At 52.5% G+C, this 26,335-nt stretch overlaps 7 protein-coding genes and 1 non-coding gene across 8 annotated transcripts; 4 read left to right on the forward strand and 4 right to left on the reverse strand.

Annotated features, from left to right (window-relative positions):
* Positions 1–477: 477 nt before the first annotated feature.
* On the reverse strand, positions 478–801 carry G6M90_00g021940 (uncharacterized protein; the record flags this gene model as incomplete). The annotated part of the gene is made up of 1 exon (XM_066129884.1): positions 478–801. The coding sequence occupies one exon, from the start codon at positions 799–801 to the stop codon at positions 478–480; it is 324 nt and encodes a 107-aa protein (XP_065985933.1).
* Positions 802–4,979: 4,178 nt separating this feature from the next.
* On the forward strand, positions 4,980–8,801 carry ARHGAP35 (Rho GTPase-activating protein 35; the record flags this gene model as incomplete). The annotated part of the gene is made up of 6 exons (XM_014692871.2): positions 4,980–5,057; positions 5,161–5,191; positions 5,366–6,580; positions 6,650–8,413; positions 8,472–8,605; positions 8,655–8,801. 6 exons carry the CDS (start codon positions 4,980–4,982, stop codon positions 8,799–8,801), a joined length of 3,369 nt encoding a protein of 1,122 aa, XP_014548357.2.
* Positions 8,802–9,932: 1,131 nt separating this feature from the next.
* On the forward strand, positions 9,933–10,004 carry G6M90_tRNA00000014. The gene has a single exon. It is a non-coding gene; the product is annotated as a tRNA-Thr (tRNA).
* A 745-nt stretch (positions 10,005–10,749) lies between these two features.
* Positions 10,750–14,234, reverse strand: stu-1 (the record flags this gene model as incomplete). The annotated part of the gene is made up of 4 exons (XM_014692870.1): positions 10,750–12,508; positions 12,563–13,471; positions 13,538–13,656; positions 13,770–14,234. 4 exons carry the CDS (start codon positions 14,232–14,234, stop codon positions 10,750–10,752), a joined length of 3,252 nt encoding a protein of 1,083 aa, XP_014548356.1.
* Positions 14,235–15,695: 1,461 nt separating this feature from the next.
* G6M90_00g021970 (uncharacterized protein) lies at positions 15,696–16,451 on the forward strand (the record flags this gene model as incomplete). The annotated part of the gene is made up of 1 exon (XM_014692869.1): positions 15,696–16,451. One exon carries the CDS (start codon positions 15,696–15,698, stop codon positions 16,449–16,451), a length of 756 nt encoding a protein of 251 aa, XP_014548355.1.
* A 332-nt stretch (positions 16,452–16,783) lies between these two features.
* On the reverse strand, positions 16,784–17,950 carry G6M90_00g021980 (uncharacterized protein; the record flags this gene model as incomplete). The annotated part of the gene is made up of 1 exon (XM_014692868.1): positions 16,784–17,950. The coding sequence occupies one exon, from the start codon at positions 17,948–17,950 to the stop codon at positions 16,784–16,786; it is 1,167 nt and encodes a 388-aa protein (XP_014548354.1).
* A 1,768-nt stretch (positions 17,951–19,718) lies between these two features.
* Positions 19,719–19,874, reverse strand: G6M90_00g021990 (uncharacterized protein; the record flags this gene model as incomplete). Its single annotated transcript, XM_014692867.2, has 1 exon — positions 19,719–19,874. The coding sequence occupies one exon, from the start codon at positions 19,872–19,874 to the stop codon at positions 19,719–19,721; it is 156 nt and encodes a 51-aa protein (XP_014548353.2).
* A 4,332-nt stretch (positions 19,875–24,206) lies between these two features.
* G6M90_00g022000 (uncharacterized protein) lies at positions 24,207–26,257 on the forward strand (the record flags this gene model as incomplete). The annotated part of the gene is made up of 2 exons (XM_014692866.1): positions 24,207–24,226; positions 24,292–26,257. 2 exons carry the CDS (start codon positions 24,207–24,209, stop codon positions 26,255–26,257), a joined length of 1,986 nt encoding a protein of 661 aa, XP_014548352.1.
* Between the last annotated feature and the right edge of the window lie 78 nt (positions 26,258–26,335).

The raw sequence follows: 26,335 nt of genomic DNA on the forward strand, positions 1-26,335 counted from the left end.
CGTTGAGAGCAATACTAAATCCTACTCGCCGCATTGTATGTCTGGTGTAGCAATAGTCAAGTTCCTTGGGCTTGGATCCGAGGTCGAAGGACGGACATGTGACTCAAAACCGCGTTCAGTGTGAGGTAGGTGATGCCACGCATGGCGGTCATGGAACACAAGTGTGTCGGATAAATCTTGTATGATTGCTTTGCATAACTGCCGTGCGGAGGTAAAATAATGGATACCGCCGGAGGTTTTGTCCAACTACCACCAGACAGCGCATGCTCTGGTTGGCGAACCACAACTCGCGCAGGTCTGGTTCGTTGACCGATTTCCGAGGTCAAATCTGGTTACTGTCCGTGATGCTTCATTGTACATGCGTATGTATCTGCAATCGACCGCACTAGTACCAACCCGTTCAATCGAACCGCCGAGGGACACTGCGAGTTGTTGCGGAACACACCGAGCTGCCGTTTGCTCAGGTATCAACGTCGGTCAAGGCATGTCGCTATCCTGCGACACGACAACCCATTTCATTTGCCCGACGAGGTCGACATTGCCCGTCACCCACACGGCAGAAGATCCAAAGAAAACCCGAATTAATAAACATCGTCGCAGCACTACCATGGAAAGCTTGTTCATGCTGTGGCCATCCTGGACAAGATCGGCAGCCTCGTTGGTGGTGCCGTCGTAGGAAAGGCTGGCGACGGCGGGTGTCAACGGGCGTGGGTCGAATGAGCCGACAAGACGAAACAGCCTGCCAGCAATGACAAAATGCTTGGTGCTGCTCGTGACGGCACCGACGAGTCGATGACCCATGTTTCCGTGGTTGATGTGCACTTGACGATACGAGGGCAAGACGTCGCTCCCTGTTTCGCCTTTGCGGGCCCACCAAGATGAAACGCAACCCCAAGTGGAGCAGCCGATGCGGCCATGCCAAAAACCATGTCGCATGTCTTTGTTTGCCATGGGAAATGTGGGCGTTGGGATGGATATCCAGATGTCCACATGTCCACATGTCAACCCCCCCCGGCCGATGGCTGCTTTTACCCCTGGCTAAATATCTCCATGTCCATCCTGCGGCTGCTAGAGCCTAGCGGCACCGCACCGCACCCATGGCGTGGCATGGGCACTGGGTTCTGCCGGCACGCTTATAATTGCGCAGTGTGCCTGGCGAACAGGAATCAATGCTAGTGTTGGGAGCCATTATCTACAGTATCAGCTAGCTGTTTGGGCTTCCTTGCTGCCTATGCGCGCGTCAGAACGAGTTGGGCAACCCGCATCAATATTGTTTGGATGGGTTGGCACTCGGGAGACAAGGGACGAGTTGTTGGCATGCGGCTGACGACTGCTTGGAAACAAAGCAGACCAGTACTCCGTACTTTGCCTCCAGACACCAGACACGGGCACTTGGGCGTCTTTACAGCCGTGCACCGCTGACAAACCATGTGGGAGCCTTTTGGCCCCCAACGCTTGTTTATCCATCCCCCTGGCAGCCGAGCCAATACCGTCAATGCCAACCAAATGCCAACCAAATGCATGTCGACGTGTAATTGTTGCGACGGGAATGGCGATGAACGAAGCGTGGCCCGTTATAAGGTTATAAGGGGCTGCAAATCCCAGCTGCGTTGGCCGGACCGGGTGGGAATCATGTGACTCCACCCCTTACAAAAGCAACAACTGGCCTCCCCCTCCCTTTAATATGCGCGGTTTCTCGAAACATCAATCAAGGATTGCAGACACTACGTGCTTCCTCTTTCTCTTCTCCGGCCTACAACACGGCATGGCGTACCGAGTAGGACCCGGTCCATTCCACCTTCATTCGACTGTTTGTAAGTGAACGCCCGCAATGCCGGCGCTGTGCATGTTGTAGGTGTCAGTACTACTATCACCATGTCATCTGCCCGGCTGGCTCGTTCACAGGCAAAGTGGTGTCAGAATACCCCTTATCCGCCTCCACAACCCACGCCACTTTGTTCCACCTTTTGGCGCGAGGACAACAGCCGTGTCATGGAGTCGTCGGGTGTCGCAGACTGCGTGGGGTTGCTGAGTTGCGAACGCGCATGGCACGGGGTTGTTTGTGAACCGAGTGGCATTACTACTCTGCACGAGGCCCCCCCCCCCCTTCTCTTTCTTCTCCCTTCAGACGACGAGAACAGAGTGGAAAGATTCAGAAGCTCATGCTGCTATCCAACTTACAGCCATATCCTGCCTAGACGATCATCGGCCCTGGACACTGGTCTCTGATCCCACCCTGCCTAGACATGAAGAAGCTGCGAGAAATGGCATCTTTTAAATGTGCAAACGTTCCGAGAGATAATTTCCTTCTGAAAAGATACCATTTGTCTCGGCCTATTCATGCCTAGGCAGGGTAGATCAGACGCCAGTGTCTAGAGCCGACCTAGGTGGTATATGGCTGCTGCCGTGAGCTTTTAACTCTTTCCATAGAGCGGGTGGCAGATTAAGAAGTATGTCCTGAGTGCCTGGTTAGGTTGTCAGCCCATTACACGCTCGTTGTTGATCATCTACAGCCTCAGACACCTAGCAGCTATTACGCTTTTTTGAGCACTTGGCAATCCATGTATTATATGTCCATGATGGCTACGGTTGAGCAGGAACAAAGGATGTCTACTCCGGACCAACCTGCATGCCGAGACAAAGGGCACGAGGCGGCCGCCAGATCTTGTCTCGACATGGCTTAATGAATCACAGGTTCTTCAAGGACGGTGAGTAGGCTGCCAAGGAAGACAAGGGTTTACTTTACGGACGAATACTGGGGCGTGAGCAAGGGACTCCCATTGCTCTTAGTACTATTGCATCATGTAGCCATGACAAGTGCCCATCTGTTTCATCCCTTCGACGGATGCAGCCTCGATTACTGCATAGTACTTGGTTCGTGAGTCGTATTTTTTCAGAGGCTTTGGAATGGAAAACAAGTAGACAAGCCGGCGGAGCGAAATGATGACGACGGTGGCTACGGAGTAAATGGATCACAAATGAGCAGAGGAGGGTTGGGTTCGTGTGCTTCGGCCATGATAAGGGCCCAGCATGATGCGCTCAACAGGTGCACGATTCAAGCTTAAAACGCGCCCACGAAGCTCGAGATGGCTGCGTTGAGGCTGACAGAGTGCCGTGCCGTTTAATCAACATGACGCCTTGTGCTCTGGCAACGCTCGCCTGATGTTTTGTGTGTGGATGTTTGAACGTGTTTTAGGTGCTTCAGCTGGGTCGGCTGATTCGGCCGGCTCGACCCAAGTCGGACAGTGGCATCATGACCGCCAAAGCCAGATATTTGTTGGTGACCTCGAGTCTCTTTCTAGTGTCTGTTCCCAGGCTCAGGTTGCGGTCAGCAGGCCGAGCTAATATCTCAGGGCCCCAATCAGGTTCGGCTGCGGGCGTCTGGGCCATTGAGCCCGGCAGGGCAGGGCAAGGGCAGGGCAGGGCGGAGCAGGGGCCAGGCTGGCGTTTGCACCGGACGTCAGGTACCAGGATCAACATTGAATTTTGAGCACACATGCATGGGCTGCAGACTGCACTGAGCAGCGGCATCTGAAGCACGACAACGTCCCGTCTTCATCAGCTTCTTCAAGGTTCAAGGCTCAGAAAGCGCTCAAGTGTTGACTGGTCTTGGCGCGCGGACGTCACTTGAGCATGCTGGGTGGACATCTGGAGGTGCGAATGTACGTGTACGAGCCCTCGTGCCCTCGGCCTCGCCCAGCAACCGTAAACGAACGCTTTGATACTGCTGCAATTGGCAGGATGCTCGCGGCGTACATGCATATGCATTTGTGTCTAGTATTGACGCTTTGTTGCCGGTGGTGGCTTCGTCCTTGGCCCTCTGTTTCCCTGTTCCATATTCAGAGTTGATTTCAACATGGCGTCGTCGACTTACAACTTGGCAGCTGAGGCTCCTTCCTGGTTCGGTACAAGGTAGCTCGACATTTGAAGATGTCAATATGTGCTAGGTCCTAGGTACTATTAGCATGTAGTATCCGCAGCTGTTGCTTTCACGTTGGTTGAGCACCTGGGCAGTGTCCATATCATCTGTCCTCAGAGTATTTGGCATACTTGAGTACAGCGTGGCACTCGAGTCCAAATGTCGGTAGTGCCTGCCTCGATCCATTGTTTCCACCGACCTCGAGTCCCCTTGCTGACGACGGTCCCTTCCAACACACATGCACGCTGAAATCATCCGTCTCACCCCAACTTCAGAACCCCCCAGCCCGCCTTGCTTGATGTGTCTGGTAATAACTCATTCTACATTGAGGTATTCCGTGCTCCTCATTTTTTTTTTGTTGCTGCTGCGCAAGTCTTTCCTTGCATCGACTCATTCGTTGGCCTTGAGCCAGCAGATCTTCGATAAAGACCAAGCACCAGACATCAAATACTATGTACTCCATACCCAGGGAGCACTCGACTCGCCCGGAATAAGGGGTACATGACAGCCACGCCCACGTCTGCCCACGACCACTCTCCCTCCGTACTTACCTTAGTACTTAGAGGTAGCACTGCGCCAGCGCCGGAGGTGCCTGGCCCTCCACCACCCTTTTTTCTTTTCCAATTGACTGTGAACCCCTGGCAACGCCACTCTCTTCCCGGCCATTCTCAATCCTTCTTCTCCCCCCCTGTTCTTGTGCTTGTGCTTGCGCAAGGCCTATGGTAATATCGAAGACTTCTGGCGGCGCCGCATCCTTGCACAATCACCAGCCCGAGACTTCCTTCTTCTGCTCCCCTCTTCCACGTTCTTCATGCATTTGTCGTCCCTCGTCTTCACTATCATTATTGCTCTTAGGCCGCCGATCATCGACTGCGACGTGGCTGCTCTGTAGAGCCAATCCTCTCTGCCGTCGAGTCCATGACAGGCTGACCTTTATCGTCCTCTCCACGAACCCGTTCCACGAGCCCACCTCTGCCGATCACCTTTCGACATTCGATATATATCGTAGCCGGCTTTTCTTTTTGGCGCAGACCGGCCGTGAGTGCCGCATTCTTTTGCCATGACTGCTATAGTGGATGAATATATCGAAAGTCCTCTGGACAATGACGATGTTTTCCCTTGCAAGGGCTGTGGAGAGGTATGTGCCCTTGGACCTAGTTTGCCCCCGCCAAATTGCTCCCGTACAGTCAGTCAACGTTCTGTCGGCAGCCCGATACTGACAAATGCTTCTTCTGGTGTAGATTCTGGAGGAAGGCAAGGCCTTCGAGTTAGGTATGTTTGCCATGCAATATAGCCCCAAAACATGCTGTGAACCTTGGTTACACTTGACCCCCCCCCCTCTTCCGCTCCTCGATTTGGTGTCGGTCGCTTCCTGCTCCGGGCGTCATATTTGATATTCCTGATTATGACTGGCCAGGCTGGTGCTGATGGTTGCTCAACCTCTAGCCGGAAATCGATGGCATCTGGACTGTTTTCGCTGCCATACCTGTGGCACTCTCCTCGACTCAGACGCCAACCTTCTGCTCCTCGGCGACGGTTCACTCATTTGCAATAACTGCACCTACAGCTGTAGTGCTTGTGGCAACAAGATAGAGGACCTTGCTATCTTGACCGGAGACCAAGCATTTTGCGCCACCTGCTTTCGATGTCGTAACTGCAAGAGGAAAATTGAAAATCTGCGATATGCAAGGACTTCACAAGGCATTTTCTGCATGGGTTGCCATGAGACTCTCATGGCCAGGCGGAGAAAGAAATCAAAGGCAGCCTCTGCTGCCAAATCTAGGGATAAGGAAAACTCGCCCATGATAACCGAAAAGTCCCTTCCTGCTCTTCCACCCAGCGCGATTCCTCCAAACGCCTTCTCAAATGATCGTGTCGATCCGGATTCCGACACGCCAACCGAACTCTCCCCACGCCCTCGCGGTACACATAGACACAACGAATCTTCGTCACGGGGCAGCTCAAGACCTTCTCGCTCGCCGGAGAGATCAGAGACCACTAGCAAGCCTGAAGGACTGGGCCTGCCCGCCACTACCTACCGAAAGAATCGCAACTCGACCATTTATCAGAGTCCCAACTCCGGGCCCGAAGAGGGGCCCGAAAGCTTCTTCATACCCGTGGCCCTCGATCCCAGCCCGGCCCTCACCGGTACACCAAGATCTGCATCCGACAATGCGGCTGAGAACGGCCGACGAAAGGACAGAGACTACTTTGGTGTTTCAAAAGGGTCAGGGTCCGATAAGCGAGACGACTCGCAGTCGTCTACTCCTCACATCGCATTTCAAGAAAAGGGACGGCAGCCCTCCTCAGATCTTGATGTGGCGCGCCTCAAGTCTGGCAAGTTTACCAAAAACTCTGAACAAGGCCAGCGAAAAGCCTCTGTATCTGGCGATGAGTTCAAGCTTCAGGATGCTCCGGTAAAGAAAAGGGGGGTGTCGACCCGCAGCAATAGCTCCCACTCGTCTGCTCCGCAAGAAGGCTCATCCGGAAAGACTTCGAATGGCGTTGTGCGAAAGGATGGTCACTCGAACCTGTCTGAGGCCAGGAAAGTCAATGAACCTCGCACATCTGAAGATACAGATGGTGCAAAAAGTGGCTCTCGTTCAGAGTCTAGCAAAGCCATTACGCGGAAGGAACTCCCTGCGTCCGCGAGTATGAATTGTATGTGCTAATAACCTCTGGGAACTGCCCTCTCCGTTGGAGTTTTACTGACATGTTGGGTCTCCTTAGCCATCGGACAACGCAGTTCTGAACGCAGTTCTCGATCCGGCCAGTCAGAACAAAACAACTTGAGCGACTCCTACACACAGCCTCGAACCGCGCCGCCGCCGCCGCCCACTGAACAGGCTCAAACACCAAGAAAGAGTTCAGGCAGCTCAAAAGATCCATCGGAACCCAAGCACTCCCCAAAACTGCCCAGATGGAGCAATGGAGGGGACTTCAGCATGGACGAAGACATGGCTAGAATCCTAGGTACTGATGAAGGCTCTTCCTCAATTCTGCGACGAGTTTCCAACGTCGTACGCCATGGCCGCACTGGCAGCGTGGAAGCCGGTCACCCCAATTCCGGGAGGATCAACCACTCCAGAAGCATCAGCGAAACCACCAGAGCCACTGGATCACCGAGGTGGCCCAAGACCCCTATGGGCGATGACCATCCCGGCATGCCCCACGATATCAGCAGCCCCATCTCCTTGACCCCTCCCCATGACGCTGTATTGCTGAAGCGTCAACTTAGAAATTCTGAGCAGCGTGTGGCTGAACTCGAGCGGCAGTTCAACACTGAAAAGGACCTCAAGAGCCTCAACAGGAAGCTGGTCGAAAAGCGTAAGACGGTATCCGTGCTTGACACGCAGACTGAGATTATGATTCGTCAGCTGGAGGTTCTTGCCGGCTATGTCGAACGCGCTAAGGAGACCAAGACACCGATCGATCCTCGAGAGCTGGAGGATTCTGCCATTAAAGACTTTGTGAAGAAGTTAGATGCCGTCAAGGAGACCATGTCAGAAGCCATTGAGAAGCTTCACGAGGAGCGAGACCAGCTGGTTGAGGAGAAGAACCAGGCCATAGCGGACAGAGATCGTGCGCTCATGGAATTCGAGCAACTATCATCCAAGAATGCTCAATTGGCAGACATGAATAACGATCTCACACATCAAATCCAGGAGCGCTTCAAGTCACAAATTGGAGATCTCAAGTCACCAAACGGATTAGGGATATATGGTCCTACCAAATCTGGTGGTGCATCGTCGATCAATCTGGATACTTCAAGCTTGAATACGGGGACCACACTGATGGGCGATGAAGAGCCGATTGTTGAAAGTGGTCCCACAGTCGTACAAGTCAGAAAGGGCCAAGTCAAGAAGTTTAACTGGAAGAAGGGCTCCAAAACAATGGCACAGAACGTTGCAAAGGGCGTGAACAGGGCCGTAGTCGCCTTCCAGCAAACCGATCGCGAGAGGATGCAGCATCAGGGACTGGTTGGAGACAACATTGGCCTGCCCTACAATATGACGGTTACACAGGTAGAGTCTGCAGCTCCCAGCGGACTCAACGGTCAGAACAGACAACAGCAGCACATGGATCCTGGCAGGCAAGGCTTTGGCTTCTTTGGCAAGAAGAACGCAATGCCAAAGTCCGCCTCGTCCAACACCGTGACACTGGCGGCGGCGGCGGAACCGGCATCAATCCTCTTTGGATCGGACCTGGTCGAGCGGACCGAATACGAACGCCGGCAAATCCCTGCCGTAGTCACTCGTTGTATCGAAGAAGTTGAGCTTCGGGGAATGGATCAGGAGGGCATTTACCGCAAGACGGGCGGTAATTCCCAAGTTAACATGATCAAGGACGGCTTTGACAAGAATGAAAACTTTGACATCTCTGACCCAGACTTGGATATCACTGCTGTCACCAGCGTATTAAAGCAATACTTCCGGAAATTGCCTACTCCGCTACTGACATTTGATGTCTATGAAAGGGTTTTGGAGTCGAATGGTAAGTCGTTGAAACAATTGCAATTTTCCCATACTACTCAATACTGACAACTGCACAGCAATTGCCGATGAGACAGACAGGTGCAGCCATCTTAGGAAGACCTTTGCCTCAATGCCAGAAAGGCACGGCGACTGCCTTGAATTCCTCATGTTCCATCTTAACCGCGTCGCCTCGCGCGAACCGGAGAATCTAGTATGTGTACCTTCTTGCAATCTAGTAATCAAAATCTAACAGCATTTAGATGTCACCAAAGAATTTGGCCGTCGTGTTTGCGCCGACCATCATGCGAGACCTGAGCATTGAACGCGAAATGACGGATATGCACGCCAAGAACATTGCGGTCCAGTTTGTTATTGAGAACACCAACAGAATCTTTGACGATTCATGATGGACATGATCCGTCAAATAAAGGGACAACGGCACACCATTTAGCTTCTCCATGCTCGCTCCCAGCACAATTTACTTTGGCTTTTTGTTCTTCTCCATAACACGTTTTCTACTTCTACATCAAATGCGAGCGGGTTTTTCACAACTTGGCGTTTGATATTTTCCTCCCCTTTTCATGATGATATCCGCTTCCTCCCTGTTTCCAATCGCCGTTTCAATATTCGAGTTCGGTAGGGGGTGCATTGGCTCGTTTTTACAAAGTACTCTGTTGGCTGGGATTTTTTTTTTTTTTCACTTGCGTTTTTTATGATGCAACTTGTTCATCTTTTGGTGTTTGGTATCAATTAGTAGTCAACGTCCAATTAGAAGACTACGCCAGAGGCATCTGATATCGTTTCCAGCTGCCATGCTACTGGAAAAACCCCTTCTGCGTGTGCTTTCCGCCTCTAAAGTCCAATGCAGTTTTACATCCCCACATTGTCTGCATTGCTATATATACATGTTGCGATTTTTGTTTTGTCTCTCTGGCTCCTGAAACAAATTCTCGGAGCTCATATGGATGAAGAGGTGCGACAAGGTTCATTCTTAGTTTCGACACAGTGTCTTCCATTTTCCATTCGGCGACCTCGTACATGAAGTCGCGTTCCCTTGTCTGCGGTTACGGTCTATGTTGCGATTTCATATCTGTAGCCCCTCAGTCTCGAGACGAAATTCCTTCTGCTGGTCGGCGGAAGACACGTCGCGAAAGACTCGGGGTACGAGGTGTGCAAAGCAGGTTGTTAGGGTACGGTCATGAAGAGAGATAGACAGTTGACAGTATTTTGTGCCGAGATATATAGCCGGTCATAAAGACTACGAACAGAGAATGATTTATTTAACGGGACATGAAGTCACTGCCCCTATTTGAGTTTGTAGAGAAGCAATCCATTCTTGTCCAGTGAACTGTGTGCTACGACGAGAAATTGTCCATTTTCAATCAAGTAGTAATCATGACAAATTCATCAGCGAGGTGGGCCAGAAATTGCGCCGGGTCACATTATATAAATGTGATTCAACTTTCTCTAATGGCCCCGTGGCAGTCGAGTCGAGTTGATAGTTGGATTCTGGCCCGTGCAATTCCAGATCAAGCATAGCCCCGTTGGCTCAGTGGTAAAGCGTGTCACTAGTAATGACAAGATCACTGGTTCGATTCCAGTACGGGGCAACTTGGTGTTTCTTTTTGGCCTTTTTCGCCCGTCTCCCTCCCTCTGCTCGGAGTAGTGAACAATCAATTAATCTCTCGACTTGGACGCGGGGGTTTTGGTGTGGCGTGCGCGCCTGCCAGACTCCTTTTTACCCTACACACATACACATGCGTGGTGATGAAACGCCGCTACGACTCCGGTGGTCGGGGCACACAGGCCATCCCTGGGCAGGAATTGGCCAATTTTATATAAGATTTTGAAACGTTGGGACATTGGAATATCCCGTTTTGTGCGTGCCAAAGCGCGAGACGTGCCGTGTCTTTGAACCCCGCACGTGTATATGAATGAATGTATGTATATATATGTACTTGCAGACGATGGGAATGGCGACGAATGAATAAATTGGACACTTGTTTGACATGCAGAAAGACGAGGGGAATACGAGCACGTGGCCCATTTAGTCACCTTCTTCTTGTGACGGCACTTGGTGCATGCTAACACGTTTAGAGTAATGCGAACCTTTTGTCTCCAAACCCGGCATACGCGAATACTTTCAACGTCTTTTGACAAGACATGGCCACCATAGGATGAGCAGTCGACAAATCTACAGCTTCTGCATGAATCGTGGATTAATGTTTGTACAATAGAGTGTTATCAAACAGAGTATATGTATATGTACAAATAACGCCCAGCTTCCGCCGCCTACAACGCCCAACCCAAAAAAAACTTTTTGTAATTAATAATACATAATCGTCAACGGATGCCTTAAGAAACAGAACCTTGCTCTCGCTGCTTCTTAACAATATAGTACGTAATAAGACTTTTCGGATCCTCCTTTATATCCTTGAATGCGCCCCAGAATCCAGCATCGCCCACACGATCGTGCAGCGACACACAGAACTTGACAGCGTCCATGCGGACTCCAGAGTCGGCAGACTCCAGACAACGACTTGACAAGTCGGTCAACTGCACTAGTTCCCAGTCTACAGGAACAAACTCGGCCCGCTTATCGAGCATCTCCTTGAGGACATGTAGGCCCATACTCAGGGTACGACACCCCTCTGTCGTAGCATCCGTACATGTTTGAAGTCTCTTGGTGAGAACAACTACAATTTCAGAACCATCTCCGATGGTTACGAGCTCGTCCGCCAAAAGCTCTAGGCCACTGACCACATGAGCTCGTGTATCGCAAGCCCCACGCGTCTCAAGCAGAGACTCCAGGCCCTTGGAAACGTGTGGTTGAAAGTTGTCCCGCTCCTTCTTGAGTAAGAGCTTGATGGTGGACAAGATCTGGGCCTTGACGTCTTGCACTTTCTCCGCGGGAAGGCTAGGCAGAGGGTCCTCTAGGTATTGGAAAAGCCCCAATAATAGATCCTCGAACTTCCCATCTGTCAAGACAGTCTTGCTGTCGCGGATGAGAGATTGCAGCTTTCGAAAGCCATGGACTTCGAGATTCTTGTTCTTAATTTTGGTGATCCCGCTGTCCAGCAGCCTGGAATTTTGTCGAGTCTTCTCTGGCGAGTCTAGCGTATCCGGCATCAGCGATTCGCCATTTGGCTTCGGCAAGTTACCTGCGGCTTCATTCACTGGCTTATCCTCCAGAACAGGAACGTTGAAAGTTGGCTTCGTTGCAGACGGAGCGCCGTCCGTAAACGGGTCTTCATAAACCTTGAGTGTACAAGACGGCGATTGGACTTGAGTCCCCAAGTTGCTTTCCCGAGTCACTGCCGCTGCAGGCGATGATCTCAACATTCCCGGAGACTCCTGGAGCTTCTCCGCTTGCTCTGGCGCCGAGACATGCAGGCTGGCAAAGTTCGGCACTGGCATCGACTCGCTATTGCTGCGCGCCGGAACCGCTCTGCTGACCGAGGCAGGCGATGTTTGTGAATGCTTCAGCAGCACGGGGCTGCCCCGTGGAGAAGCGATGCGCTTGTGTGCGGATGGGAAAGTCGGCGACGGGATGCTTGATTCGCTGGCATGAGACGTATGGCCGGGGCGAGTCTTTGGAAGTGTCTTCTTGGGAGTCACAGCCTTTGGCGCCTTGGGAGTGACACGCTTGGATTTGACGCTCTCGGGGCTGTCAGCGTCCAAGCCAGGGCGATCACGAACCGAGTAAGGGCCAGCGGTCGCGGGACGAGCCGCCATTTCTGGTCGACGGCGTGTTGGCCGCATGGGAGCCACCGACATGCCTCCGGCGTTGACGGACAGGGTCGATTCGGGGCGGGTCCTTGTAGCGGTAGGTTTCGTGGACGCAGTAGAGTGGGTTGACGTGTTCGATGTAGTCCGAACGGGCGATGAGATATGGGCCATGGCCGAGCCAGGTCTTGCTGGCAGATTCTTGGCAGCCAGAGCCTTCTTCTGGGCCATCATGGCCTCTCGGAGGCTAGGTTTGCTGGACGCCATGGTACTCCTAGATAACCCAAGGCCAGGCCGAGCCGGTGCGTCCGTCTTCTTAGGAGAGTTCGGGTTGTTTGGGTCCTTGTTCAATAGCTTCTGAGCCGTGGAGTCGAGGTCCGCCATGATGCTACAAACCTGTTAGCTGCCTTTGTTGCGACTGTACGACAAAGGGAAAACATACGCATCGGCACGTGCAGGGAAAACACCCCAAAACGCCCAGAATGCAGATCTCGTCTTTTCTCGCACTCCAGGGTTGGCATCTCCCAAGCCTTTGCGGATACACTTTTCCATCAAGTCTACACCCCCGGTGTGCTCCATATGACTCTTATGACCAGCCTCTTTTTTCAGTACAGTCTTTAGCCAGCCTGTTGCATAGGTCCTGGGTTGAATGTTCTTGTCTTGACTGGCACCCCAGATGTGCTGCATTAACCGCTGATTGTAGGTGACGCGGCTGATAATGGTATCAACCGTCACGTTGGCCATCTGCGAGCTAATCTTCTTTGTCCCCGCAGATAGTTTGACCAGAGCCTGCATCAACAACTCTACCATGGGATCCATAGCCGGACCGAGCGAGATGGCAATCTCCTGGATGAGACCGCATCCTTCCTTGGACAAGCTCGTTCGCAGTGAGTTGATGGTCTTGATTATACCATCCAGCATGGCACGGAGGCCACTCACAAAGACGTCCTGGAAATCGGTGGCTGCATTACCAGCGTTGAGGCGCCGCAAAGTGTTGATGGATTGTTCACGCTTCAGCCAGTTCTGTTCCGTCTCCTTGCCCTCGAAGAACCAGGCCATGTCCTTGAAGATGTCGTCCAGCTCGCGGTTGGTATTAACGTACTGCGGGTCGACTGCGTCGGCGGCGTCGGGCATTGGAGTGATGGGTCGTTCGCTTCCCAGAGACGAAACACTGGCCACAAGGGTCGATCGGCTGGTTTGCGACAGTTGTGACGGAAGGGAATCGGCTGGCGTTTCCGGGCGACCACCTGCGGGCGCGAGGGCCTTGACAATGGCTTGCTCAATAGCAGGACGAACCTTGAAGTTCTTTAGTTGTCGCTTGAGGTCTGACTTGGCGGTGTTTGGGGCCGTTCTATGCTGGGGGTCAGAATGGATGCCTGCGACTGGGCGACGATGAAACTAATAGGCAGGTGCTCACCTGAAGAGTTCAATCACGGTGGCCTTGGCAGTGTCTCGAACCATGCCGTCGGCATCTTCGAGAAGTTCCATGAGTATGGGAACGTAGCCTCGAAAAGGCAGACCATGTTCCTGATGAGTCTATAGAAGGAAAGAAGATAGGTTAGTTCCACGGAGCAAGACTGGCAGACACGACACCTCTGATATGCACCCTGTGAGGCACGATGACAACGGTAGGGGAAGTTGGTATTCACCTGCAAAAGCCAGTGCATGCCGCCCTCCTTGGCCCGTGGGTTCTTGCCGGCCAGGGCCGAGCTGCGCACGAAGCGCTCGGCATCAGCAGGTGATGCGACGTAGAGGGTGTTGAGAGCCTGTGCGGCCAGACTCCGGTACTTGTCCTTCTGATCGCCCAGCTTCTCGATTACCAGCGGCAGTGTGCGAGCCGCCTCGCGAGCGAGCAGCTTAGGGTCCTGACGCGACAACCGGGTCAAGAGGTGGTTGAGAGCGGTGAAGCCGGCGTTGACGAGGGCGGCATGCTGGGCAGACGACGCGGTGCGCAGACCGTCAAAGAGCTGGGCAATACAGCTCTCAGGCACGTTATGCTGCTTGATGGCGGATTTTATGACCGTGACGAACTGGACCTTGGCGTCGAGGGATGAGTCGCTTCGCAGGATGGTCAGCAGGTCTGCGACTTGCGCATCCGTGAGCTTGTCGGCCATGGGTGGCACCTATTTCTGATAGGGACACGAGATGAGGGAGGGGAGCCACGGCTCGGAATGATGAGCAAGTCTGCCAGAAAGGAATTGTCAGATTCAGGAAATATCTCGTGGCGGATGAGTATCACATTGAGGGCAAGCTCTGAGCGTGTGGGATAAGGGGGGCCCGATACGAGCAGCTGTGATGCGTGGTGAAGAGAAACAGGGGAGGCGTGGACAAATTAGATTTGGGGCAGAATGTGAGGTCATTCCGGCCACAAGCTGGAGCTGGAGGAGGGGCGACGCCTGAGTGGTCCAATGCCTGCCGTGCCAGGAGAGTGAGGACAAGAAGCTACTTAGCTAGTAGTACATGTACCTGCCTTGAGTACCTAGGTACCTAGGTACTTCGAGGTCAACTAGTCTCAGCAGATAAAGTGGCTGGATACGGAGCACTCGAGCAATTGATAAGATTGAGTCAATCAAACTACTACCTAAGTAGGTAGTACTGGTAGTAGCTTTGACTGAGGGGCCAATTTAACGGCCAGACCACGTAGGAGCCGTCAATTCATCGCGAAGGGGGCCGAGGAAAGAAGGCAATGGGTGTGTTTTTTTCTTTAGAATTTTAGAAAAAAAAAAGACATACAATGCCCAGAGGGCGCTGGCCTGAAAAATGTCAGACTCGAGGGCGTCGTGGGAGTCGCAAAGGTAGGTTTCGACGTGGAGGCGAGGGCATTGAGCAAGTTGCGCCAGCAGCGGCCAGATAATGTTTATTATGCAGGCTGCGCGGAGCTGCAGGTCTCGTATCGTTGTCAGGGCGCGCGTAACAATGATTTGGTGAAGCAGGCTGCGCGAGGCATAAATACGTTCCAATGATGGTATGTCAGTCAGCCGGAGGACGGGAGGAGGGGTTGTCGAGGCTCTCGATGCCGTCGATGGCGCGGTGTTGTTATGCAATGTTTATGTTTCGAGATCGGCTGGGCCGTTGACAGCCAAGTCAGTTGCCTGGGCGAAGGGCCCAAGTGCAGCCAGGCCGCTTGTGCAGCGAGGGGAACAGCCTGCAGACGCCAACGGGCGCCCTGAAACCGCCCGCACTGGTCAACTGGTCTGGAGTGCGGGGCCCGGTGCGTCTCCCGACATGCCCACCGGACATGCGCACATGCAGGCACAGACGGCCTGACCACCGCATTCATCGCTGCCCCCGTCGTCCAGACACGAGCAGATGATGATGGTCACGATGCAAGGATATAACTATATATTACCCGGAAAAGGATATATAACTGATGCCCTTTTACGATGACAATACCTGCTAGCCGCCAAAACCTCTTGCGCGACGCCTGCCAACGTTGAACACCTCGTCTGCTCAGCGCCGTCCCAGGGAGCAGCAGCAGGAACAACAACAACAACAACACCACAAACGCATCACGACATCTCACCCACCAACCACCAACCACCTCAACGTCAGTATCAACCGCAAGCAATCCGAAAATGAAACCGGACCCCGAGACATCCGCCGCCCCCTCCTCATTCCCAACCAAAACTCCCGCCACAACCCCCAAGAAACCACCATGCGCCCAGTCTAAAGACTTCACCCTGCCCAAGCTCCGCCTCGAGATCCGAGATCTCACCCACCCGGGCGCCAACCTGGCCCTCACCTCGGTCAACGCCGCCGAAACCATCACCACCGCCGCCCGCAACGTCCTCCGCCTCCTCTACACCTCCCCGGCCTCGCCCACCACCACGCCGCCGCCCACCCGCTCCATCACCCTCATCCTCCGCGACATGCCGGGCGTGGCCTACACAACGGGCACCGAGCTCGACGACGACCACAAGGAGGTCCACTTCTCGCTCAACCACATCGCCGGCACGAGCAAGCCGCGCGCCGCCCAGGAAATCACCGGCGTCATCACCCACGAGCTCGTCCACTGCCTGCAGTGGAACGCCTTCGGCACCTGCCCCGGCGGCCTGGTCGAGGGCGTCGCCGACTGGGTCCGGCTCAACTGCGACCTGGCGCCGCCGCACTGGAAGAAGGAGGCCGCCGACAAGTGGGACGCGGGCTACCAGCACACGGCCTACTTCCTCGACTACCTGGAGCGGACGCGCGGGGCCGGCCTTGTGACGAGGCTGAATGAGAAGCTGAGGATCGAAAGGTACGCCGAGAGGAGGTTTTGGATGGAGCTGACGGGGCAGACGGTGGACGACTTGTTTGCCGAGTATGTCGAGAGTCTCAAGGCCGGGCAGTAGTAGTAGACTGCTGTCATGACTTTTGTTGCACATGCGGGCAGGCCTTTTTTTTTTTTTTGTCACAGCATGTATATTCTCCATTGTATACGAATAGATTTATGAATTGACTGTGTGTATGTTCTGTCGCTTGTCCAGTTCAATGTGCGTGCCTGTTCACGCATCAACGAAAGCGAGAAACTACATATACTACGGTAACGTCCCCTTAAAGTTCCAAAAGACGCCATGCCATTAGATTTCCCTCCAAAAATAGAAAATTGCCAGTTGGTTCCTTGCAAAACACCGCATATCTAGGGGCAGAAAAAAGCTCTCTTTTTTTTCCCCTCTTTTCTTTTTCACCCGTGGAGAGGGGTATTCACATCAAGATGGCCGTGGCCTTCAGTCTCGCTGACAACACTCCCAACCTCAGACCAACTAGCTGGTGTCAACATGCCCTCGCTTTCACTGATGACGTCAAATGGCCTCCCCGATCTGGTGTCGTTGTCGTTGCCCACACACTCCCCTGATCCGATAATCGACACCGAATCCGTAGGCGTCAGCTGTCCGTCGCTGATCACCTCCGGCTCGGAAACCGGAGCAACAGGCGTTACTGGCAGGGGTGAGTAGAAATTTCGACCGGAGTCGTGAGCCCAGGCCTGAATGGAGGCGTACGCGTCTTCCCTATCGTCCTGACCGGCAGACATGTACTCATTCTCGGCCAGTTGTCGCTCGAGAGTTGCTGGTGGCGGTGATGGTGCTCCAAAATTAGGGGATGGTAGTTCAATAAGTGCAGGAGAGCCGTCTAGCGTGCGGGATTGGGCGTCGTCATTCTCGCGGGTGGTTGCGCTGTATATATCCGACATGTGCTCTTGGCTTTGGGGGAAGGTATAAGTTGCAGAGACATCTTCAACCTCGTCATTTGCGACGCAGTGCTCGTCGGCGAATGGGTTGGCATAGAGAGATGCCGCTGCTACAGGCGCTGCCACCGGCGCCGCAACTTGTACACGGTGACGAAGACCACTATTCGCATCTCGAATATCGGCTCCCGTATTGAAGACGTATGTGCCCTGTTCCGCATTCTCATCTTGTCGAAGAAAGTCATCAAATGAGGAGCCACGAGTTCCCGCCCGGGGTCTTGATGATTCGGCGGGAGGCAGCGCGGCCGGTGGCGGTTGTGCCGCGGATTCCTCCTCTTTCTTCTTCAGTAGCACCGAGTTCCAATACAGCAATTCCTCTCGCTGTCGGCGGCGGGTAGCCTCGTCAGCGTCGACTCCGGGCTCAGCGCCCACGCCACGACTCGATTGCAGGAAGCCCTCCGCATCCTCGGGTCTGTTGAAGCGTGGGGCCCGCTCGGCTGGGTTGATGCCATCACCTAGTGAGTGAAGAGCCACGGCGATGCGGCGTCGAATATCGTCTGCATATCGTCGCAATTCTGGATTCTCATACATGGCCAAAGCCGCAGCGACAGCTACCGACACAGCGACCACGGCGCCCGAGGCGAGTACAACATGGTTGACAGGCATTCTGGTGCTCCGTACTGCGTAGTTACAAGTAAGCAAAGCTGCCAGTGGCGGGGTAAGCGGTTGACAGCCGTGATTAGATCAAAAGATACGGCGATAAAAACGTCTGCGTCTTGCTGAAGAACGAAGAGGCTTCGCTTGGCCAGATATGTCTTCTAGTACTGGATGTTTCAAGGGGACAGAGCTCGACACTGAGCTCGTTTGGAGGCCACATGTGATGACCGTGACTGCTTGCGTAGTCCTTGTTTGCGCGCCTCGCCACTTGTGCCTCCAGGCAGTCATCTGGTTTCCTGATTGGGAGGCGCCGCGCACGTAGAGTCGACGAGTCTGGCCAAGGTCACATGACCGAAATACAGCAACTCGTGCTTTTACTCCATGCTATACTCCGTACAGAGTAAGTAGAAGGCCTTCTAGGAAAATTTTAAGTTGAGCATAACCATCGTGAAGACCATACTCTGTTGCCGAGATCTTGGAGTCTTTCCGTCTTGCTCTTCGCTCATCAGTAGCAAGGCGACTCACCGGAGAGGATACTTCAGTGTGGGGCGAGGACGACACGCGCTGAGATTAGTTTAATACCAGCACTTGGGGATGTAGCTAAGTATTGTGCATAGAGGCCCACAGGGTTACGGAATGGGTTGGGCTAACATGACCGCGCAGCTTTAGACAGCAACTCCGTAACCGCGTAGTCTCGGATCTCAATTGATAAAAGCGAGTACCGATGCTGGCACTCATCGGTGACGCAACTCACCGTGCCCCAACATTCCAGGCAGGCAGAACCAAAGAGCCTCCGGATGCTCGGACCGACAAATTGGGCTCAGGCATAGTGGGGGGATTCAGGACGGAGTTTTAACGGAGTCTCCGTCCGCCATTTATTGACGGCAAATGCTGGCGTAGGCAACATTGAATGCAGGGTCTTGTGGGACGGGGGGAAGGAGGCAGTCATGCAGTGCAATGCAATTCCAGCAATCATCTCATGTCGTTAGAGACAGCTTTCGATGCCAGCATCTCTAATCCGCACCCAGCTGACTCAGTACGCGTATTTAGTTCCTGCTTCCAGCCTCCCCTGCATAAAACGTTCAGTGCGAGGTCAATGAGCAGAAGCCGTTTAGCCGTTGTGGGTGGGTGCATTTTTATGCTGTGCGACACGTAATATTGTAATATGTGCTTCGTAATGCGTTATGCTGCGTTATGCATAATACATGGATTGGGACAAATTAGGGCCGTTGAAGGTTTCAAAATTTCTGGCCTAGGTCAGATTTGAGCCCCTAATGATCCTTTAGCCACCGCCAATTCTCGGTCAAAGTGCTACTATCGCTAAATCATGAAAAAAAGAGAAAGAAAGTTCCCTGCCTCAGCACGAGGCCCTTCTGTTGAGACGATTCAAACATGCTGAATTCTACATATGGACTCTACTGGAGAACATTGCCCACGCAAAATAATAAATAACACCAACCCAACGATCTGTCGCAGACTGAATCCCAAGATATTGTTTTGGGAGCAGCGACACGTTGATCCAACAGGTCGCGATTCGCTTGCACATCAAAACGCCACATGCTGTCTTAACGCCAAATGCTTTGCTTCAGAACCATGTACTTTTCTTTCCCACCACATTATCTAGTGGGAGGTGGTTGATGAAGCACTGGACTCGACAGAGTCGGTGGAGTTGGTACGAGCAGTCTTGGTGCGCTCACTGTAGAGACCACGTTAGTACAGTTGTAATTCCAGCAATGCAAGACATAAGTCAAGTAGCATCGAGTTTGGGGAAAACATACTAAGCAGAGCGGTCCTGCAGCGTGCAGGTCCAGCGGTTGTTGCCAGTTTTGATCTCGAACTTGATGCCCTTGTGGTCACCGAAGGAAGGGGCAGCAGTCGGAGCCGCTGGGGCAGCGGCAGCGGCAGGAGGGGCAGAGGCAGCAGATCCAGGCATTGTGAGCGATGTGAAGAATTGTGAGATGCTTGTTGCGAAAATCAAGAGACTGAGATTAGACGATTGCAGGGTCTTTGGTGCGGCCGGACGGAAGGGAGGACAGACCTCTTTATACAACTGCCCGGCACACGAACGGAGTACTTTGGATGATCTATGATGCGGCTCTACTCATGGGCCACACCCGCACGGGTGTGAAGAAAAACCTGAGACAGAGACAGGCAAAAAGCCCGACGCCGACTGGATGGGTGGCGGGGGGTGGGCTTGGAATCGTCGCCCAAGTCGTTTGCTTGCCAAAAAGCCTAAAACTAGTCTGTCACGACAAGAGATAAGGTGAGTTATTTTCTTGCTGCCAGACCAGGACAGGTGCTCTTGTCCATGTAGTACTACAACACCACGGATTCAGCCTAGATCATATGGGGTGCCAATCTCCTGCCCCACGATCATGTTAGTAATGGGAAAGGATAGCGGCATGGGGGGTTATCGGTTTCTGGCGCCATCCTGGGCATCCCCATGTGTGGCTTTTTACTTCGTCGCCACCACATTTCCAACGAGAATATGTAGTACTACAAGCGAGGAATGGCCTTCGGGTTGCCTTTGGGTGGCTTGAACAGGACAGATACTACTACTACCAGCGCTTGTACCGCGCAGCAATTTTTTTTGGACACTCGGCAGATAGCATCGGAGTCAAGAGACACCTACTACGACTTTCCTTCTTCTCTGGCCATCAAGTTGGTGCCGAACTCCGTGTCCATGGATCCGGAAATTGCCAGGAAACGGAAAGTCACTTTCCAAGGGCGGTACGGAGCACAACGGCGACCATCGGCCGCTGCTGTATTGACAGCACCGATATTTCGTGCTTGTAAAAGCCAACGGTGGAGCAAAACCCGTGGGGCTGATTGTAGATGGGAGGGCTCGACGGGATTGTCGCCTTGCCGCTAGTTTGAGGGATGGAAGATCATCGCTGGTTGCGATGTATGTATATGTACATCCATACGTCCCTTCACAGGATGCCCTCCACGGGCCTGGTATAAGAACCAGCAGTCAACTGCATGCCAAGCGTACAACCCTAGAACGAATTGCGGACAAGCTCTGAATGAAGGGTCCGGTGGGTTGCGATTCAGACCACGGTTTCATGGCTCTTTGGCTTCTCAACAGGACAGTGGAGGGCCAAGTGAGACCGCCTGGTCACGTCACACCAGCCTCAGTTGTTCTAGAAGGAATGCTTAAGAACATAATTGGCTCGCCGAATCTCCAACAGATGCCAGGGCAGGGGCGTCCGATGTGAGAGGCCGGTCATAGTTGTACCAGTACTACTGCATTGTAGATGTGGACCATTTAATCCTGATGGGTGCATGGCAACTGGCTGTAGTCCCATGTGGCCCCCTATGCGTTTGACTTCCAGAGTTGCCGCGTGCGGTCGGGGGCAATAACGTTTTCACTACGGATATCCAGCCCGCGGAGTTGTTTGGACGCGAGGCCCGACGCGGTGTGGTTGAGCTGCACTCCGTGTTTCTCCTGCAACATCTTTATGCTGTCTTTTGTTCCCTTCGGTTTTCGAAGCCCGCGTCATCGGCAGGTCTGGTCGTCCTACTGCGTAGACAAAAGAGAAATGAACAGTCTCAGCCGTTCTGTTTCGACCGTTGACCACGACACTGCTGTCCTCGTTCGCCATCGATGAAACAAGATTCCCCGTGACCTAGCGACACTGGTTCCAGTTCCGTGTTTTGGCAAATCCATGCGCAGAAGCGCTAAATTCCGCCTCAGCCGTCAGTGCCGTGCATTCCCTGCCGTAGGAACCGTGGTGCAGTTACGCCAAGGGGATTTGCAATGAGTATCTGGACCCAGGGTCAAAGTAGGTGAAGTGGAGAGCCCTGATGAACTGCATTCCTTGTCCAGACATTACTGCCGTCTCCTAGACCTGCCCCAGCATGCCTTGTTGCCGTCATCTCGACAGCGTGTCTGGGTGCTTGTCTGAGCATAAAGCATTGTCTGCCACAAATCTGCGACTCCAATGCCTCCACTGTTGTTTGCTGCAATGCCTCCCAAAACAGAGAATAAGCCGAAGTCGCCTGTATTCGTCCGGTGCTGAAGCCAGCTCTGCTGCCAGCAAAGGGCCTTGCGATCGTGGTCGAACAGCTTTGCCAACAGTCGTGAAGCACACAGGCTTCAAGATTGTTAAGTCTCAGGAGACTTCTTTGGTAAGTATGTCCTAGAATGCGACAATGGTTTATGTTTGAGCATTCTGGGTCCTCCAGGATTGCCCTTCTTGTTGTTTCTTTGGTATCTCTGTGTACCTAGCTTGACGGCCATACGCCACTGCATCTTTATGGCTTGTTGCATTCGCAGCTGAAATGCCATTCTGATGAAAATAGGGCTTACTGCTATGATAACTAGCGTCTTGATCATCCGTCGACTGTCCGGCAAAGCTCGGCGCTTGGACTCTCATCTGGGATGGAAGGATCCCACCGCCAACCATGCTTCGTGTTTGCATGCAGGGAACTTCGAGCGAGCATCGACGAGTCATCTTCATCTTCATCTCGGCAAAGTCGATCAAATGCTCGGTATGCATCACCTTATCGTCGAAACTGCTTGCAGGGCATATTGATGGCGAGATTTGGACACTCCTGCAGTCGAATGTCGAGGCTTGATTAGACTACTTTCTTGTCTGATCTTGGCACCTTGGCAATACGCCACAGAGTGCCTTTCCCAGCATGGGCATGTAATAGTGATCGAATCAGTTGTATGTACGGAGCACGGAGTACGGGGTACTGCATGTTGTGTGGTCATCAAGCGTATTTGCTGGCGAGGAGCTGAGTCTCCACCATTTGAATCGAGGAGGGAACGATTCATGATCGCGCGTTGCTTGTTGTGCTTCCTTCCTTGCTTCCCTCCTTCCTTTCATTTCTACCCCGCTTCGCATTATGAAGTTCGGGCAGTGGCTTGATTGATTGTCTTCCCAACCGAGTTCAGGTTCATATCGGCTTGCCAGTACATGCATTTTGCAGCTTCAGATGACCCGTCAGCGACTAAGTTGACGTGGACGAGCCACTTAACGAAGGGAGCTTGTTTTGTTTGATTGCTGGGTTTCAGGTTCAATGGCCCATATTTTGCACATCATCCACCCACAGACGATTAATTGGGAAATTCTGCAAGTGCAAGTCGATCTGATTTCGTCCTTGTGCATTAGTTGAACTCAAACTACTCCGTGCCACGGGGCGGATGGGAGGGATATTCTCCCCAGCATGCAGCCCCAACATCAGTCGGAATGCAAATATGAACTTTCTACTCCGTACAAGAGGCGTTGTCAGGCAGTCACTTCTGGTGCAAAGCATTGAGACACGATTGGCCCTGACCACATAGTATATACCAGGGATCTTCTTCAGCTTCGATTGATCAGCCACCCCCACGCATGGGGTTTGACTGAAGACCTCGCAAATGAGACATTTTGTTGGTGCAGGGCAAGGAGGTTCCTCATGATGAAAAGAAGCGCTATTTGCTGTCTTGTTTCTGTTGGTCACAGCACGTCTATCAAACGCACGTGGACCCAATGATGGAACCGCAGATAGCGAAGAAGCCAGGACATCTAGAGCGACTGTGTTACGATTGACACCATCTCTGCCGTTAGTGCTTGAGGGAACATACGCAGATGCAGGCTTGATCTTCGCCGAATGCGTTCTGCAGTGACACAACTGCTAGTTGGAGTCTTGCACCTAAACCTGGGTGAAGCATCCCAATATTCCCGTCATCAGTCCAATACGGTCCTACTCAGGTTTTATGACGAGTGTGTTGAGCCTCAAGCGAGTTTCAGTCTAGTCCAGCCCATTTTGGCTGCTTGAGGAATTGGTGGCGGGTAATGCACCATTGGAAGAACTAATTCAGATTAATAGTTCTCGGTGCCTTTGATTCGGAAGGAACATCTTCTCCACATTCATTAAACTAAAAGCCGCAAGTCAAAGAGCTGCGACACGTTTTCGGCACATTTTCTCATAATTTCATTCACGTCGTTTTTCCTTTCGGATGTGTTCCGTACGGCAAGATCCAAGGCACGGCCGAAAGGCTACTAATCGGATATGTTCGTATGCGGGGGTGGAGATCCGCAGCGGACGACCATCCCAAGATCTCGCAATCAGACCCCCTCATTTCCAACAACAACTACTACGAAGCTGTATTCGATGCTTGCTTTGGTCTTGATTCGCTATGTATGAACGCCAGAGAGTCTGGCGGGCCTGCCAGCCATGCCGTAGAAAGAAGATCAAATGTGACGGAGAGCAGCCTTGCAGAAGCTGTAATAAGAGCCAGGCAGATTGTGCCTACGCTGAGCCGTCCAGTAACATGCGGATGGCCGATCCTCAGTAAGACCGAGTCCATTGTGGGAAGTTTGACGCAGATGGAGTACAGTGCTAACCTGAGTTCATAGGTATGTCATGAAACTCGAAAGCCGACTGATGTCAATGGAGAAAAAGCTGCAGGAACATAACTCGGCTGGTCGTTGCGCAAATGGAGAATCAACTACAGCTGAAGCTGAGACTGGAGGACCAGCATTCTGCAACAGTCTCCAGGGAGGCCCTGTCGGTGACATGCAGCAAGCATCGGCCACTGGTAATACAACACCTGGGACCGATAAAGAAGACTCTGTCAACAAGACTCCAGACCAGCACAAGAGTCTAGGTTCATCAACAGGTGAATATACACTGCCAAGTGGCTTCAATGAACTTGATCAGATGCTGTATAACTGTGACGAAACCCTTGTGCTAGAGGAGCCACCTAGTCCCCAGAGCAATTTCGAAGACGTTTCAAGCTTGCCACGGACCTTGATCGACGTCTTGGTTGGCCAGTTTTATCACAAAACCTACTCAATATTTCCCATCATTAGAGAACCTGAATTTCGACACCAGTTAGATCAGTGGGCTGCCACGGGGCAAGACGGAAGCGGCTTCATGCCTGTTCTATATGCTCTTCTGGCCGTCTCTGCTTCCATTTTGCCCGACGACCACGCCGTCTTCGAATTGCCCGAGGTGAGAGGATATAAATCGCTCGACCTTGGGGATTTGATCTCATCGCATGCGAATTCACAACTGTCTCTCAAGTCATGCAAAGCTGACAAACTCGCTCGCATCAACTCAGTCATTGCACATGGGCTTTTAAGTCTGTACTTGGCGGAGGCTGGCCAGGTGACTGAAGCATGGGTCACGACAGGTCATGCTATACGACTGTACCAAGGATTAGATTTGTATGATGGTGCTTCGTCGAGCAATGAGTCTGTCGATTCACCAGGCGGGCACAGCGCCATATGGTGGTGCCTGTACATACTCGACCGATCTCTTTCGACGGTCCTGCTCAAGCCGCTCGCTATCGATGATGTGGAGTGCGACGTGAGTTCTACCGATGACGGAGAAAGCCACATATCAGTCTCGGAGGATGAGGTTGACCCATGGTTCTCCGTCATAACAGGATTTCACATCACTATGGGCAAGATTTACAAGTCTGTACGCTCATTTCGAAAGCTCCAACACACTGACAAGAGCGACTCCAACGAAATATTGGTTTCTCGTCTCAAGAACCACGACATGGAGCTGGAACAGTATTATGAGAAGCAGGTTCTTCCAAACATGAGGAATAACCCAGATGATCCGCAGCGAATGGGCCTGCAGACTATTGCCGTGTCTTCGTATTTCATCGGCGTGGTACTTCTCTATCGTCAATTCATTGAAATGTTCCGTATTGAAGACCCCCAAATCTACCTTCGCTGTGCGGAGGCTGCATCCAATTGCATTCGGCTTACACCAAAGGTCTTAGATACCGTTCCCGCAAGCCATTTTATGATTCAGCAAAGCCGGTCAATATATGTGGGCTCCAAGGTCTTGTTGCACTGCATGCGTCTAGTACGGAATGAAAGTTTTAGTAATAAGGCTTGGGATGATGTTCACATGGGATTAGAAATGTTGCGAAAGATCAAAATCCAGTGGCCGGAGATCAAAAAGTATCAGAAGCTCACGGAAGACGATATGCGACTTACCAAATCCGAGTTGGATAGACATGAGACCTTTGGCAAGACATTTGACGGATTCACACCTCTATCTGGGGATGAGATCTACTATCGGCTCTCCAGCTCAAACCGGTCCTTGAGCAACGGGGGTCTTGGCTCAGCTACCGGACATTGCCGTGACACAGACGATACTCGCGATATCCATCGTAAATCTAAGCGGCAGAAACCATCAGCTCCTTGTAATTCACTCAGCCCTGATTTGTCAGGCTTATTTCAAGCTGGTGGAAGCGAGATGGGAGATGACGATTTTACAATGTCATTCATGCTAGACCTAGCAGCATTTACACCAACAACTGCATTGGCATCTACCAACTTATACGAAGATGGGGTCAGCTGAGGTAGAAATCGGGAACAATCCAGATGAAAAAAAAAGGGCGGCGGTAAAGAATTTTATTCAGGCGGAAATAACTTCCTC

This window comes from Metarhizium brunneum, chromosome 1 (genome assembly GCF_013426205.1).
Source record: "Metarhizium brunneum chromosome 1, complete sequence".
Lineage (NCBI taxonomy): Eukaryota > Fungi > Ascomycota > Sordariomycetes > Hypocreales > Clavicipitaceae > Metarhizium > Metarhizium brunneum.